Source organism: Paramormyrops kingsleyae, chromosome 8, assembly GCF_048594095.1.
Source record: "Paramormyrops kingsleyae isolate MSU_618 chromosome 8, PKINGS_0.4, whole genome shotgun sequence".
Taxonomy (NCBI): Eukaryota; Metazoa; Chordata; class Actinopteri; order Osteoglossiformes; family Mormyridae; genus Paramormyrops; species Paramormyrops kingsleyae.
In genome coordinates, this window is record NC_132804.1 from 10,317,628 (window position 1) to 10,333,780 (window position 16,153).

Below are 16,153 nucleotides of genomic sequence, written 5' to 3' on the forward strand. Positions count from 1 at the left end.
TACGTGAAAAGATAAACTGTCTGCTACCTTCTCATGCACAACAGAATCTCAAAACAGCACTCCAGGCTACATCAGCCTTATTTGTTTTTATTTCCTTTTTTTGGATCAGTCCCCTAAGAGACGTGAGTAGCAGGACGGCCCCTTGTCACCGTTGTCATGGCCACAGCCCACGCACTCTTCCTGGGTTGTCACGCTCAGTCGTTCACCTGAGAGAGGCCGGGGCCAGTTTGGCCATGGTTAATGTGGAGCAAGGAGATTGCCTGGGGGTTGTTCTCAGGAAAAGGCAAGAGAAGAATCAATGCTTTTTAAAACTGAGTCAGCACCGTAGCGAGTTACATCAAGCGCTATGTCCTTCCTGTAGATAAAATGACCACTTTAATTTCTCACGTGCTTTGGGGTGTTTATTATTAATCATTGCATGCAAATAGTTCTTTTTTCATTTCTACGTGTCACCACACCCTATTACATGGTTCATGGGCTACTGTGTGACCTACATGTCTATATTACATCTATATGACCTATATGTCTACGAAACTCAAAAAGCGGTTATAGGTTAGAATCCCTGGTTTGTACAGTAGGTGGAATTCCATTTCGGACACATCTCGCTGTAGATTTAAGTGAGGCGCTTCACTTTAGCTACTTTAAAGTGATTCTCGGCAAAGTGTAAGACATGTGTTGCATGAGCACTTAATGTGCCGTGTGATTATTCACATTTGGATTAGGGTCACTGGCTTGGCAGCTGAGAAATGTCTGAGACTGTGTAGCAATCACAGACATTGGGGACAATTTGTGGTTTTTAACAATACCCAACATCTGGAATATACTATGTAAACACTGACTGTACAAGATGGAGTACAGGCATAGGAGACAAAGTTAAATCCAAATATAGCTTATTCAGTAAATTCCTTGGGTCAGTAACACTGGCTGTTGCCTCATTTAAGCAAACAACCAGCCCTCAGAGGCGTTTTATTGTTTAGGAGCAAACATGTCCGAGGTGAAATTCTTTTTCTCCAATCAGGTTAGTGTCACCCCACCTCTGAGTAATGCCCAGAAACAGAAATGTAAGCAAGGATGGTCTATGTTTGCAATACAAGGGCAATAGGTATCTAAAAGTTACACAAATTTAGTTTGAGAGTTTGACTCTAAAGTGTGGGTTTTTTAAAAGTGATATTAGGCTCAGTTGTGATGAGTTAAATACTTAGAGAGACTTCCTAGTCCTGATTTTAGGTTACTCGTGCTTTGTCTAGGATTTGGTGCCAGTATTATCATACCAGTTCTCTTCTAAATTTGAAAGCAAGACATTAAACGTTATCTGTTTTTTATTGATTTATTTTACTCATGGGTGATCCACCTGGCAGTGGATTTAATCACAGAATTATTTTGACGTGGCAGCGATGCATAGTATTAAAGCAACAGATGTCCATGTGCAGAGGTGAATAGTTCAGGTCCAGAAAGTAAAATCCAACTGGTTGGTTTTATGTGGCAGATAAAAATAATAATGTTTGTGATTTATGTTCGCAAACACTGCCAAACAAGTCGGTGGACTAATGAGGGCACAATTTCAAAGTGGAACAGCAGTGTCAGTTTGGGAGTGTAAATGAGTCACCACAGATTAACTCAATCTTGAGTAATGACAAAACGAGGCACACGCCATGTGTCTGCCTCCGCTTTCCAAGGGTCCGTCACCTCACAGTAGACCAAGCACAGCCACCTGCTTGAAGTCCTGATTGCCCCAGCTCGTCATCGTTGGCGGGCAGAAAGCAGGAAGTGACTCTTTTCAGTACACCGTTTGCCAGTCTCTACCAATCTCTTTTTTTGGAAAAAAACCCAGGTGTAATGATGTAATACTTGGGCAGGGCTGGAACGGAAATATTCACAATATATATCATGTTGGAACAATAAACTTTACTGTCACAGGTAGAACACACCAAATATGAGTGTTCTTGGTATACTCAGAAAAACTGCCAGACTCACTCATAAATAAGTCATTTTATTATTTCTTTCTCAAGATTATAGACAGAATATTAAGTACAACATTCTTCAATACAACATGACTTCTGTAAAATACTGTACACATTACATACTGTAATATCAGTGCATTTTCTACCACAACAAAGAATGTCAAATTATTAAACGTGCCTTCATTTAGTTATTCAATAAGACATAGAGACAGTTCAAAATGAAATCATTCACAATGTCATATATATAGATATATATTAGTTTTCTAATGTAAACAGTTTTCTGATATTCTGACAAAAAAAAATAAGACATGGTATTTGCACAGTGAGTGATCTTTTTATGATATGGTGCATGTCAGGATGTTTTTAAAAAATACATTCTAAATTTACACCCCACTGGTGTGTTCAAGACCTCCATAACACAAAACTTAAAAACCAATGTAACATCTTTCAAATCCAGGTTATACTATCTACGGCGTCGTTCAGCAGAAAGGTATGATTAAGCATGGTAAGCTGTCCTGCAGTGTCACAACAGACCTTTTGGTTTCTAGAATATTCCAATACGAGAGAAGCTGCAAGGACCAAACAGAGCCATATAGCCAGGGATGTGTCTCAAAGCTGCCCTCCCAATAGAACGATCTTCAACCAAGCAAGAAGAACTTTGGCAGACCAGAACCAAGTACTATGTGAAGTCTTCTTTGAAAGATCTGTGAAAACAGATACCCTGAAAGTGAGTTGAAGGCTCCTCAAAGCCATGATATGGACCAGAGAAGCATGCTGCAATTCTTCAGTCATAAGCTGGTCTAGCTTTAGCTCTCTGCATGGGGTTCCTGCATAAGATACCAGTGTCACCACACTTAGCAACCCAAAAACCAACAAAAGACGTATTTGCAAGTTTGTGTAAGCAGCCTTGGGGGTAAAGTAGGGTAGATTTTGGTGTGTTTATCTTTGGCCTGTAACTGACCCAATCATTGGACCAAGGTTGTTGATCCCTTCACTTCAGGACAACATGAACAAATACCAGAGATACAGATTAGGTGTGGGATGGAAGGTGTTTGTTCGCTGTCTGCGCTGTGGGGTAAAACTGGTTGGGCCTGGTCTGAGCAATCTGCTCAGGGACTGTCTGAAAATTCACCTCCCGAGGTTTTAGTTAATACAAGACCATGAAAAAGAATAAAACAGCATTTTGAATAAATAGCAATTAAGGGATTCTGAAGATCTATTTGGGACAAAACTAGAGTCCCGTTTCTGACAGCTAGACCAAAACATACAACAGCTTTCTGAAGCAAAACTGGTATGTTTCACATTTATAAAAAGGTAGTTTTCACTGATCAGAAGCCAGATGAACTGGGGAAATCCTCCTTCATTTTTAAAATGTTGGGGTGTGCTATTGTGCTTTCTAACACCAGAGGGGTGCACACACAAAACACCAGTGACTACACTTACGCACTTCAAACAGCACGTAGACAGACACCCCGTGACTCCTGCCCAGGACAAGCACCGAGACACACAAACTCACTGTCCTTCCGTGCCTCACACCAATACACTGCAACATTCTCACGATACCTTGCACGCACTCGCACGCATGCACGCACGCCTGCATGCGTACACTCTTCTGTAAAGAGGAGATGACGCATGGCTAAACAGCTCTGGGGGGAAACTACAATGAAGTCGTTTTAAAATCACAAGAAGATCAGCTCTCCAAAAGGACTTCCAAATGGGATGCTACGTTTCCAAGGACATGTGCAACCAACAGGGAAAAATGCCGAAAAATCCTTCATAATCCTTTTCAGAAATCTTTGTCTCTGCACAGTCTGTACAACCACATCATTTATTTATTTATTTATTTATTTAAATTGATGCTCTATCCCATCTTGGGTCACATCTGAAGATAACAGCAACATGCACCTATAGCCTGTAGCTTTCTGCATCATGTTGAGAGAAAAAAAAACAAAAAAAAACCAACACTGAATTACAGGAGGTACAAGACCAGCTCATACCAAGACACTATCATGTCCTATATATTAATAAAATAGTAATAACAATAATAATAATAATAATAATAATAATAATAATAGTGAAAAGTTACAGTAATATTATCAAAAATAATTCTTAGTCAATATCCCACAAAAGACAGTGTTGAGTAGATGTACTAAAGAGAGTGGATGAAAACGAGCCAGTTTCGATACGAACAAAGAAATCCGCAGCAGCCAGGCCAGTCTGCCGCTCACATTTTGAACCCCGGGACGAGAGCGGCGAGCGAGCAGCACGTCAAATGAACCCAGGGGGCGCTGCTGCATCACTGGTAGACGTTCACCCCCCATCGCACTCTGATCGGATTGACAACACATTCACACAAAGTCCAAGGGCAGCTTAGTTTTGGCCAGACAGTCACCTTGCAGGCCAGAGGCCTCATCATGGACGGCATCGCTGTCCGTCTCCCTGAGGAACTTCTCCAGCTTATCCAGGTAGGCAGGCCGCTGGGGCAGGAGGAAGTAGTGTGTGGTGCTGGCCTTGCGGCCGTTTTCCATGATGGGCAGGATACAGGGGGATCCCTCGCTGTGCTGTCTCTGCAGGGCCCGGCTCACGTATTTGGGGTCCGGGGCAAAGCTCTGGGTGGGAGGCATCACGCCGTTGAGGTACATGGGGAGGCTCTTGGGGCTGGGGGTGCGAGATCCACCACTGGACAAGGGTTCACGGGGAGGCACCTTGGGGGGGCGGTCATCGTCGCTGTAGCCACCAGAAGACACTTCTGCCGACCAACGGCGACAGGAGTCGGAGGACTTGAACGGGCGTGGAGGCAGAGGCATGCGGGGTGGCACCTCCGGCTTGCCCTGGGCGTGGGCAGCACGCGGGTGGCCGGACAGCCGTGAGGCCGACTTGTTGAAGGACCCCGCCGGGCCCGAGTGGGAACGATGGAGGCGTCGCTGGGGCTTTGGTCCACCCAGCACGGCCGGCTGCTCCGGTTCTGGAGCGGGTTCCAGTTCGGGCTCCAGGACGGAAGACCCCCCAGGGCCATCAAAGTACGCATAGTTGATCTGGCCACATCCCCTGTAGCTGCGACGGCCCGGTGCGCCGTACCGAAAGGCCGAGGACTTGGGGGCTGCCTCTGGTACGAGGCAGCGGCTGTCATCGGCACTGGTGAAGAACTCTACTTCACTGTCCACAACCTGGTCCAGACCCGCAGACCCTGGGAGCGGCGGGAGGGGCCGGGTGCTGCGCGCTGGCGTGTGAGGGGGGGTACGCTCGTACACCGACAGGCGCTGGAAGGAGGGCACCACCTGGTCGCCATCACTGGGGCTGGATGTTTCCGCTCCGCCTGGCAGAATTATCTTCAGGGGGTGTGACTTCCTGGACAGCAGGCGCTGAGCCCCAGAGCTGTGTTGTTTGTGAGGGAGGGGGCGCTGTCCTGTGCAGAAGCAGAAAGGACTCATAAGTCAGACTATATGAGACAACCCAGCGCAACAGGTGACACAGAACATTGAGCTTAGTCTCAGTTTGAACACCTCTGAGACCTAAAGGACAGATCGACCGTCTGGCTGGCTGACGTCACACTGGAGTGATAGCGACTGTGAGGGGCCACACATGGGAGGGGGCGCAGATACACCTCAGCAGGTTAGAGGAACTGCCCTTAGGCCGCCGGAGGGGGGGGAGGGGGGGGGATTCTTCAGGGGCTAAAATTAGAGCAGGGCAGGACTCACAAGGGCCTGGCAGTGGCACAGATAACACAGCGTCACTTCTGTTGACTCGCAGACACACACCCAGGAGGGGTGCACACTGTAGGGAATGTGGGACGAGGGACAGGGGGGTGTGCGTGTGCGCACGTGCGTGTGTGTGCGTACTCACTCTCTGGTCCTCTAGCAGCAGGGCTCAGCTGATGCACCCGGAGGCTGTACTCCATCGCCGTGGCGTCCAGGCTGAAGTACAAACTGCGAGAGCAGATAACGGCCGAGTTAGCGAACCCCAGCGGCGCGCTACGCAGTGCGGCCGAGGGACCGGGGCGAGGCACAGTTAAAAAGCGCCCTGAGGCGCAGTTAAAAAGCGCCCTGAGGCGCAGTTAAAAAGCGCCCTGAGGTGCTCACTTGTCCAAGTCGTGGTGCTGACTCCAGGACGCTTTGGCCCCGGCCATGTCCCGCAGATGGAGGCTCCCTGGGGGCAGGTGGATCTCCTGTGCAGCAAGGCCCGCGGTGGACATGGTCCAGCCGCGCTCAGGTCACGTTCAAACCACGGGACGCTGCGCTCCTATCGGGCACCCAGCAGCATGCCTAGAGGGCAGAAGGGATGCAGGGTTCAGAGAAAGGCCGGAGCGACACGCAGGGCTCCATGACATGAACCTGCTTGGGATACAGCACAGTGAACGGTGCAGGTTTGCTGGAAACATCTCAGGTTAAACCAGACAGAAGCGACCGGAATTCGCCATCAAATGTCATCTGTTGCAAATTCTGCCAAATTTGAAATGTGACCTTGAAGCCGCAGCCCAGCTGTGAAGCGGTGTCACCATTACATAACTTTATGGCCATTTTAAGATTAAAACCGGCGTCATTAAGAAGATCCAGTTGATACGAGCAGCACTGACATCCCACACAGCTTGAAGGAGCCTGAGGATTCCCATCATGTATGACAGCTACCCCACAGTTTCTCCGGAGAGTTCAGAAACGGTGACACTGCCAAGCTCTGCCAGTGACCTACACCTGTCACTTATTAAAGTTGGACTATTGGTGAGAAGAAAAGCGGCAGGTGTCTGCATCAGGCATGAAGGTATGCTGTCATTTATCCATCAGCATCTCCTTTAAAAAGTAAATGGACTCGATTTGCTGGGTGAAGACCAGGACAGCTATGTTACTGCTGATGCAAATGTTAGTGAACCTATACAGGGTGAGTTTAATAGCTCATCCAGCTGTTTATCTGGCAGTTTCCAAAGCCAAGCAATATCAGAATGAGCAGCATTTGAAACTTTATACTTATGCAAGTATGATTTGTTCACACATTTATTCCATTTATAAAACATATCGGTATCTTTAGCACACATTAACTACGACATGACAAAAACCACACACACACACACACAGCAAATTATGTTCATGTTCATGTTCATTACTGTGACCACTCCAGAAAAGAGACTTATGTGCACTTGTTTAGGGACAACACAGTCCGCAGGGATATAGATCCATTTTCCCGTCACACTGAGGATCGCGATCGTACACTGGCACGCACACAGACACACAGACACACACAGACACGCATCTTTTCGGTGCTTAAGAAAGATTCCACGAGCCAGGAACGAAATGTTCCCTGACGTGTCACTGCAATCAATGGCAGACTGTTTGGTGGCCTCTGGTAAAAGAGCGGGAGAGAGAGAAAAGGCAGAGAACTGTAACTTCGATTGCAACACTTAAAAAAATGACTCAATATCCCTCTGCAGCAAAGATAACGATAAAATCTGCGACTTTATTACAATTCTAGAAGACCTTCTTCAAATGTAAGAAACCAATCATTAATTCCAGCAGCGCATGAATAAGGGGATACGCATAAATGGGGCCGCTTTTATTCATGAATGGCTCTTTGTGCATAAAAACTCTCGCATTCCCCAATTCTGGGAGACCCAGGCGGCTGTCTCCCCAGGGGCCAGAGCTGGAAGACCCAATATTGAACGAAATCGTCCGCATGGGGTGAACTTGAATGCATCGGCCAGAGAAACGCCACATTGCGGCGATTAGCGCACAGTAAATCCCCACGGAGTCAGCCGTCTGTTCAACTCAGACCATGTCCACGTCGGCCAGAGCCGGGCAAGGAACCGTCTTTGCCTTCGCAACAGGTGCAAAAACAGATCTGAGCCCGGGAACCACAGTTCTCCAGCCGGGAGACCAGATTTACGGACAGCCGACATATGCATCTTAATAGCAAATGCTTTAAACCTGCCTTTAATCTCGACGCATTTCGTTAAGCCTGTAGTGTGTGAAAGCGTTCATTTGAAGTGCTTCGCATGTACAAATTTAATATGCATTACAAAAGGGCCTGCCAGTAAGATACCCATAACTGAATGAAAAGGGTTACTATTTATCATAAATCGTATTTGCGTCTAAATATAGCCTTAAAATGACAGTTTTGGACAGGCACACGTGGCTGCTAGTAAATCTGAATGAAAACTCTACATATAGGCTATTTAATCAAAGTATTACAGAGACGAGAGCACAATATATTTATACACAAATGTGTATAATCTCTGAACCACATTCTTTAATCCGTGTATGTAAATGGTACACGCATGGAGCAGGTAATAAAATAAACGTACCATTTCAGATTTGCACATCTGATTAAGAAAAGAAGCAAAACACACCCCGGCTCTTTCGCCCCTACAGCGGTTTCCGAGCAGCCAGACCCGCTGTACCTGCGCCGCGGGGCGCGAACCGGCAACCAGCTGTTCCCGACTCACCGACCGAGGAGGTTTTACCGGACCTATGCAGGGTATGTCCCCTAAAAACGGATACAATTACCCCCTCCAATGCTGCTGCCTTGACAAGTGACCTGAAATTAGGCCACAGCATAAAAGAACAGAATAACCGACGTGGACTCATTATTGTCCATTTACAGCACATCAACATCTCTGTACGATCACATTTAAGCCATAAATGACCATATGTTTATAATATCAATACATATTTCTGCCATCAATCTCGTACTCACGCGAACAGCCTCGGTTACAGAAAAAAATAACTAATAGGGCAAATCCATAATTTTTACTATAAAACCATGCATTCGGCTTATGCTTTAAGTCTTGAAACGGATACTTATAATTCGATGAAAATACAGTTGGTTGATATAAAAAAAAGAACAAAACGTGGGATATCCGAACGATCCGTGTAAGCTATAACACGTTTTAGCTTCGCGCAACGTTTGTAGTCACAATCGTCCGTACACAATTACATGGCAAGAAAATACTTAAAGCAATCAGATGCCTATATAACGAAAGTATACTGGGCTGTCGTCATCAAATCACACATATACACAGAAAGCAGACTTTACATTCGCGTTTTATCAATGCTCACCTAAAACAAGCGGACGGTATTTAATGCGCACTCACTATTCCCACGGCCTCCCCCATGTTGCCGTAGACTCTTCCTTGGCTTTCGCGATGTTTAGCCGACGGTGTCTCCTGTCAGTTCTGTCAAGCCCCGGTAATACGTGCAATTAAAGGCGCGCTGAGTTTTACTGCTGTACTCCAAACTCCGTGTTGCGCAAAACTCATTCACTTTGGGATACAGTTTTGCGATGCTCTTTATAGAGGGATCACAGTGAAAAGGCAAAACTCCGCCCTTAACGCATCTTAAAGACACAGTGCAGTCTGGAGGCTGCTGGGACCAGCGATTCTGCTTACGAACAGCTGTTACCTCATTGATGGGTCATGAATTTCAAGTTGGTAAATTGTACGCATGACAAGCGAAATTTTGTGAATGATATTCTTTATCATCCATCTACTTCTTCCTGACTGATTTACACCTGCTGCTGATGTTGTTTTTGTGATATATTACACACGTCATTGGGGAATTAATCTGGGTCTTCGTCTAGACGTTTAAAAATATGGCGAAGCATGATTTATTTTAACTGTTGAGTTAAATTCTAGTTTGAGATTAACCCCTTTATATATCCTTAATATTCGGAGAACAAATATCTGTATTTCAATTTCCACTCGCATAACAAGACATAGATATGGGTAGGCATACCTTACATACAAGAGTGACATTTTATGCACTTGGGGTCTCATTGAGGGAAATACAAAATAAAGGTAAGAATACGATACACTTGATGTGTTTTAAGATGTAACTTAATTACATATGATGGTGTGATCTCTAGGACTTTTGCGAAAACCTTCCTTAAACTGAAACCCTATTACTGAAAAACTTGCAAAACACAAGGCTCTGTTTGCATGTGCAAGGCAGCTTTTGTTTCTGCAAATATTGGTCATATCCATCCATATCCACTGTTTTGCAGCAGTAATGTCAATATATGACTTCATACGTAAAACCTCAGATGTCTGCTCAACAGCTGTATGTTTGTAATGTGCCGTGTGTCTCATTTGCACATCACTTTGGACAAAAGTGTCTACTAAATAAAATAAATGTAAAAGTAACACGGTGTTCTCAGTAATACGACAAGGCCAAAAACATCCTCGGTTTATTTGAAAAACCCAGTCCTTCGAGGCTCAGTGTCACCTGCTCCCACCCTGAACGGCAAATACAGCCATCTTTCAGGGACACCCTTTCTCCATAATGGTGACAACTCTAGATTTCTCATCTCTGTGCTCGGATGCTAACTCAACTGCTTGACATCCTTTTACTAAATATGGTCCCCCTACAGTTACTGCATGCACAACTAAACCAGAATTGTTAGCACCAAATGTTTATTTGAGTCTTGCCTGGAGTCAAATAAACACTCTCTGTGTTAGATTAGCACTGCCGATATCCTCCGTTAGTACAGCAACAAAGATTACAGCTTTCGGCCAAGTTGCTTTATGTTTGTCCAGCGCATTAAGAAAACACAATTCAATCTAATTCCTTTAGAAATACATGTGTTTCAAAAATAAAACAAAGGTTTGAATAAAAAAACAACAAACCACTTACTGTGAAATAATCTTCTCATTCAGAATTGTTACTGGTAATATTACTTAATCATGTCAAGTCTGTACATTCTTAATATGACTATGGTTCTGCCACTCCTAAATAAAAACATTTCACTGACACTTGTTTTTGTAACAGTCCATTTTCTGAAATCTGGCCAGATAATTTAACTTCCCTCACGTAAGAATACTTAAGGTTACATCAGGTTGGATATTACCAATGCTTTTATTTATCTGTGAGATCACAACAGCACGTTTCCAATTCCTGTCGGGAAATGAGTAAAGATGGAACACACGACTGCAAAAGGAGCATTTGTGTAGCCGCAAATTCCTGCAGACAGCTTTGCCTGGGTACGCGGCGTGCTTTCCCTATTCCCCGCTCATAATTTATAGCTCATCTCTTCTATTCTTCGGGGCCAGATGGAGCAGGCAGCACAACATGCTCTTTCGCGCGCTGCTCCACGGGTGGCACCGCCACGCGGGGCACAACGTTAGACTCGCGCAGAACTCTTCCGATCTCTTGCAGACTGGCATTAATAGGCACGCGATGCGAGAGAAGAAAGACGGAAAAAACCGGGGCTGTTCCGGTCCAAAATCGCCCTGCGATTAAAGTAACTCAGCCATGAACTTTTCTCCTCTGCACGCGTCACAACCTCCGCCCCCGGCTGTTCCGCTGTAGCGCGGCTTCACCGGTTAACGTGATGATGTCAGTGACCACAGGAAGCTCCTTAAAAAGACAGACAGAAATGAGCTTGGAATTGGGGGGGGGGGGGGGGGGGGGTTGGGAAAGGGGGCGGGAGGGCGGGGCAGCTGACCAGGGGCTGGTCCCAACAGGGAGGGGACTTACCCCATCCACACCACAACTTTCATCCGAGAGACTGGACTTATAAATTTTAAGCTGAATGAGCAAAAAAGAAAGAAAACCATTCAAATACGGCATCATATTAAAAACAACAACAGAAAAACTCATTCCTTTATGATGGGACATCTCTTCCAATGAGATATTGAAAAGACAAAATTTATCAAGAACTTCTAGAGAAGTCAGCACTGGGAGTGTCCTCTTCTAAGCTATGCTCCGTGTCGGAAATGATCCCAGCTCTTAGTAAGGATTCCAGGTAGTGAGGTGGGGAAAAAAAGCAGCGAACGGAAAGGGAGGCATCGGCGCTGCGGGGATAGGTTGGTGGCTATCAGACAGCCCTCACCCGCTGACGCAATTACGTTACGCACATTTTTTTTTAGACCCAAGATCAAAGTTTGCCCAGAGAGATACATGTCAATAAAAACGACTCACACTCCCAGCCTGTAAGATACACGGCACGACAGAAAGCAGTTTGTTCTTGATGGGACATGTATACTTAATGCACTGGGTTTATCTCAATTCTCTGCTGAGTGATTCTAACTTTATGAATGGGAGGCAGCAGGAATCTGTGCTGTAGCGCTTTGCAGGGTTTGGTAGTGCCCACACAAACAGCTGCCAGTGCCTCTAGAGCTTCATCGCCATGCTTTTTGTTCAATTCCAGTTGGAGGTAGTGGCAACAGAACAGAGCAGATGCGCGGCACGGCCTGACGCGTAACGCATGGGGGAGGGCGCCACAATGAATTTAACATGAGGGATTCATCTGGGGCTGGACGCCCCCTTCAGGCCAACGTGTCAGACATCTGGATCATGTCCGTCAGTCTGTCTGCCTGGAGGTCTGAGGGTGGTGGTTGGAGGTCAGATCACTTCCCGTTCCTGAGTTTCTGTCAAAGGCAGCTGCTGACCCTACCTTCCCATGTCAGGGGAATTGCTTTTGCTTTTCCCCCATTCTGACAAAGGCATTTCCCTAAGTTTTGCTGACTAAAGAACTCAAAATTGTCCACTGAAGTATGTTGGTTTAAAGGTCGCTGCTCATCTCACCTCGGGGAAGGTATTTGTCTGCTTCGGTGAATCAGTCTTGAGCTGATCTGGTATAATGCAGCTGTAATACATCACATGATCAGCTACACATAAAAGAAAACAATGTTTAGGTAGAAGTTGTATTTTCAGTTGAGACATATAATGGCCATTTAATTCATATAGTAGCAGTTAATCAGGTCTGTGTCTGTGCTCCCCTGCCTTGGAAACACAGAACTGTTTCCACTGTAGCAGGAAGCCATTTTTTGCATGGAAGAAAATATAATCATAGATCATACGCTGAGGATCCAGGCTCCCCAAATTTCTGAGTATTAATCAATTCCTCTAGGTTCAGAAGCTGTGATATTGCAAATTTCCCAAACAAACAAACAAAAAAAGATTTAGATGTATTGCTTCACTTTCTTAAGCAGTCTGACATTACAGGGGAATGCCCAGCCTGCGGTCGGCTCTGACAGGGCAGAGGGGAATCTCCTGGATGCAGGGTGTGTGCCTACCAACACTTCAGGGTTCATGCCAAGCCGCAAGTCACTGGAAATCAGTTCCCGGTTAGCACTCTGTGCTGCATGAGCGGCACGTCGCACGAGTAGCGAGTGCGTGTCCGTCGCTGAGGGCACACGGCCCAGCATGTGATACAGATTAATGAGCAGCTACGGGAAGCAGGCAGGGGAATACTGTCTGTGTGCACAGTGTGGGCCACAACAAAATATTGTCATAGCGTTTGGAATGCCGTGTCGAGAAAACACTGCTCTGCCCCAAGGGCTGATTTTGTTTAGCTTCAAAGCCCTTTCTCAGGATGTGGGGAGGGACTGAGACCCCCCCCCCCCCACCCGACTTTGTGGATACTGCTAATGGGTCAAACAAAAAATCAAGAGTGGGGGGGGGGCATAGTCTGTTTCTAGGTTTACCCTAAAAAAATTATCCCCAAATGCTGCTTGCTCATTTTTTTTGGCGGGGAGGGGGCTGCAATAGTGCCCCTCAGCAGGAATTATTCTAGTAAAATGTCTGAATAAATGCCAAAAGTATGAGGAGTATGAGGAGTATGAGGTGATGGTCTGGTTAAGTGGTGTGATGTGCAATCCCTGCCCGACGTGATGCCCGGTGTGATGTGCAATCCCTGCCCGGCGTGATGTGCAATCCTTGAAATTGCCTGGAAATGAGGCTGGCAATACACTGACATTGTTTAGCATACATCATCTTTGTCATTGCCGTGACGTATGGCGCGAGGTGTGTTGCCTGTGAGCCAGGTGGCGAAATTCGAGAATACCCAACCCATCATGGTGTTGCTATGCGGGGACACCGTGGAAAGCATCCGCACACCCTCTGCATTGGTGCTGCGTCTGCTTACTGCAAAGGCAAACTGCTGTGCGTTGTTTGTTCTACTGAGAAGGTAACTGACTTCACTCTGCCTGCTAATGAACATCCACACCACCGCAAGACAAGGAGACAAGCAACTATCGGACTCTAATCCAGAAAAATAATAACAATAAACAAAATATGTACTGTACTGTAAATTTGCATGGCACTCCCTTCCACTGCACTTTCAAACAATCTTACTGCCTAATGCTGCTGTGGCTCTTGTGTGCCTGATTACCCTGCATGCACCATGCCTTTACTGCAGTGATTGTTACTGTGTATACACTGGTTCTTCATACGCAGCACCAAATAAACTAGAATACCACTGAAGAGATGAAGGAACAGCTGGTTTACAGTGAAGATGTCTCACTCCTCTGCTTCCGTGGTGACGCCTCTTCCTTCAACATCGACATCCGTGGTCCCCACCGAGCCCACGATTCCGGCACGGAACTGATGAGATTCCCAGGCTTCCTGGTGCTTCTTTGGGAGTCTCTGGGAAGCTGCAAGATGTTCATTCCTGTGAACAGGATGAAGTATGATGGGTGGCAGACTAGAGATGGTGAGCCGTGGTCCCTGTATTCCCCTATTCCCTCATCATCTACTCCAGCCATCTTGAAAAAGGAAAAAGGATTTGTGTGGGTATTGAGTAAGTCCTCAAACATGTCAAAAGCACCTTCTCATGATGTGTCGTTAGTTCAGGTTACCCCAGAAGGTCTGCAAATGTGTACCCCTCTCACATGGATGGTTTGGCCTCTTACACATGCAGCGATGACTTGCAAAGGTTTCAGGTTTGTTTAAGGTCTGCTCACCATGGTCAGACAATCCTAAAATAAACTTAAACTTTGCTGTATTTAAACACACTGTTTGTTTATTTTTGACCACGGTCGAGCCTGTGGATACCTCCACAGCACTCAAACTGAAATGAAAACAAGGCTTTCCTCATGCTTCATGTTGTAATATGTATCCTGTTTAAACAGTGCAGGGACATACACAATTACACAAAGTTCCAGGTCATGTTTCGACCATCTCTCATTTTGATATTCTGATTCTTAAGGAACTGTACCAGTGATACTGAGGTTCCTAATGGGTGGTCTTTGGAATTCCATTTTATTATGCCCCCTTATCTATTTCTTCTCCTGCCCCCGCCATGAGTTTCACCTATTTTTTAATTTTACCAGAGAGGACCTTTTCAACCACGCATCAGCTCTCCTCGTTATTTTATGCCAACAGAAGACTGAGCTAAACTGACCCCAGCAACAGTGCTGCGCGTGATCAGCAGATCTGCACTCACTAGATCTCCACGGCTGCTGCCATTCCGTTGCCGCCCCTGCCTTAGCATTTAACTGTCCTCCTGATGCGACAAGCCAGCTGCGGAGGATGTCACAAGGCCCAGGACAGATCCCGCAACGCGCCGCAGGAAGTACAGTCCTAAAGGCGAGAACGGCTGAATCACGGGTGTACATCACTGGGGGGGAGGGGGGGGCACCACTTTAATCTTCCTCTCTGGAGAAGTCTGTGCTGAACAGTCATCGGCATGCATAAGGGCAATTACATTAATTCCCGACAGCATTGTTGGTGCCAGTCAGCGTGGGGAAGCGTGTTTAATGATCGGTGCCGCAGGTCCTGATATGCCTGAGCACGCACCGAAACAGGCCTGGAAACTTGCTGAGCTTTTTTCCACTTAGAAAAAAATCAGCCAGGCGTTCAGGCGAAAGGACCTACAGCGGGTGCAGTGCTCATCGCACAGGTGACTGCCGGTGTCGAGCCCTCGGAAAGGGTCGCAAGTTTACTTTGGGTCTGTTAAAAACAGTGGGCCTTATCTCAAGAATAACACTACATCTCTTTTAAAATCAAGTGGTCAGAATGTTTTTAGAATGTTGTTGAATCATTGCTCATTTAACCAAAAAAAGAATTAGCATAGCGTCGAGGTCATGTTGAAGGCCACGCTCTGGCCCTCCGGATCTGACTGTAGCGTTAGTGCAATTGCAGACAAACCTGCAAACACCTGCACGATCCCCTTGGCCCTGCTGTCTCTGCAAAGCAGGAGAAGTGGTTAAATGATAAGCCAATTCCACCTTAACATGGCAGGAAACCCATGATGAGACAGCTACTGAAAAACAGGTCCTTCTGCTTTGTGTGAAGACCACGTATCTACAGAATGTAAACATGTCACTGCGTCGCTGGCTGGAACATAAAGGAGTCATTGCAAAGTATGTTCTGGCCGCAGCTGACTCCTGTCGGGGTGGCGGGGGGAGGGAGGGGGGCATCTGTAAAATAAACATACATAGGAACCGTTTATTTGGATTCTCTTTCCGGGCCTCCTGCAGAGGAAGG

At 46.2% G+C, this 16,153-nt stretch overlaps 1 protein-coding gene across 2 annotated transcripts; it reads right to left on the bottom strand.

Moving 5' to 3' along the window:
- Positions 1–1,970: 1,970 nt before the first annotated feature.
- errfi1a (ERBB receptor feedback inhibitor 1a) lies at positions 1,971–9,403 on the bottom strand. 2 transcript variants are annotated; one of them, XM_023837595.2, is made up of 4 exons: positions 9,040–9,403; positions 6,041–6,223; positions 5,805–5,887; positions 1,971–5,367 (listed from the first exon to the last, which is right to left on the bottom strand). In XM_023837595.2, exons 2-4 carry the CDS (start codon positions 6,151–6,153, stop codon positions 4,310–4,312), a joined length of 1,254 nt encoding a protein of 417 aa, XP_023693363.2. In that variant the 5' UTR covers positions 6,154–6,223; positions 9,040–9,403; the 3' UTR covers positions 1,971–4,309. The 2 variants fall into 2 exon arrangements, with proteins under 2 accessions (XP_023693363.2, XP_023693362.2); XM_023837594.2 differs by having other exon boundaries at positions 9,005–9,401.
- Positions 9,404–16,153: the final 6,750 nt, after the last annotated feature.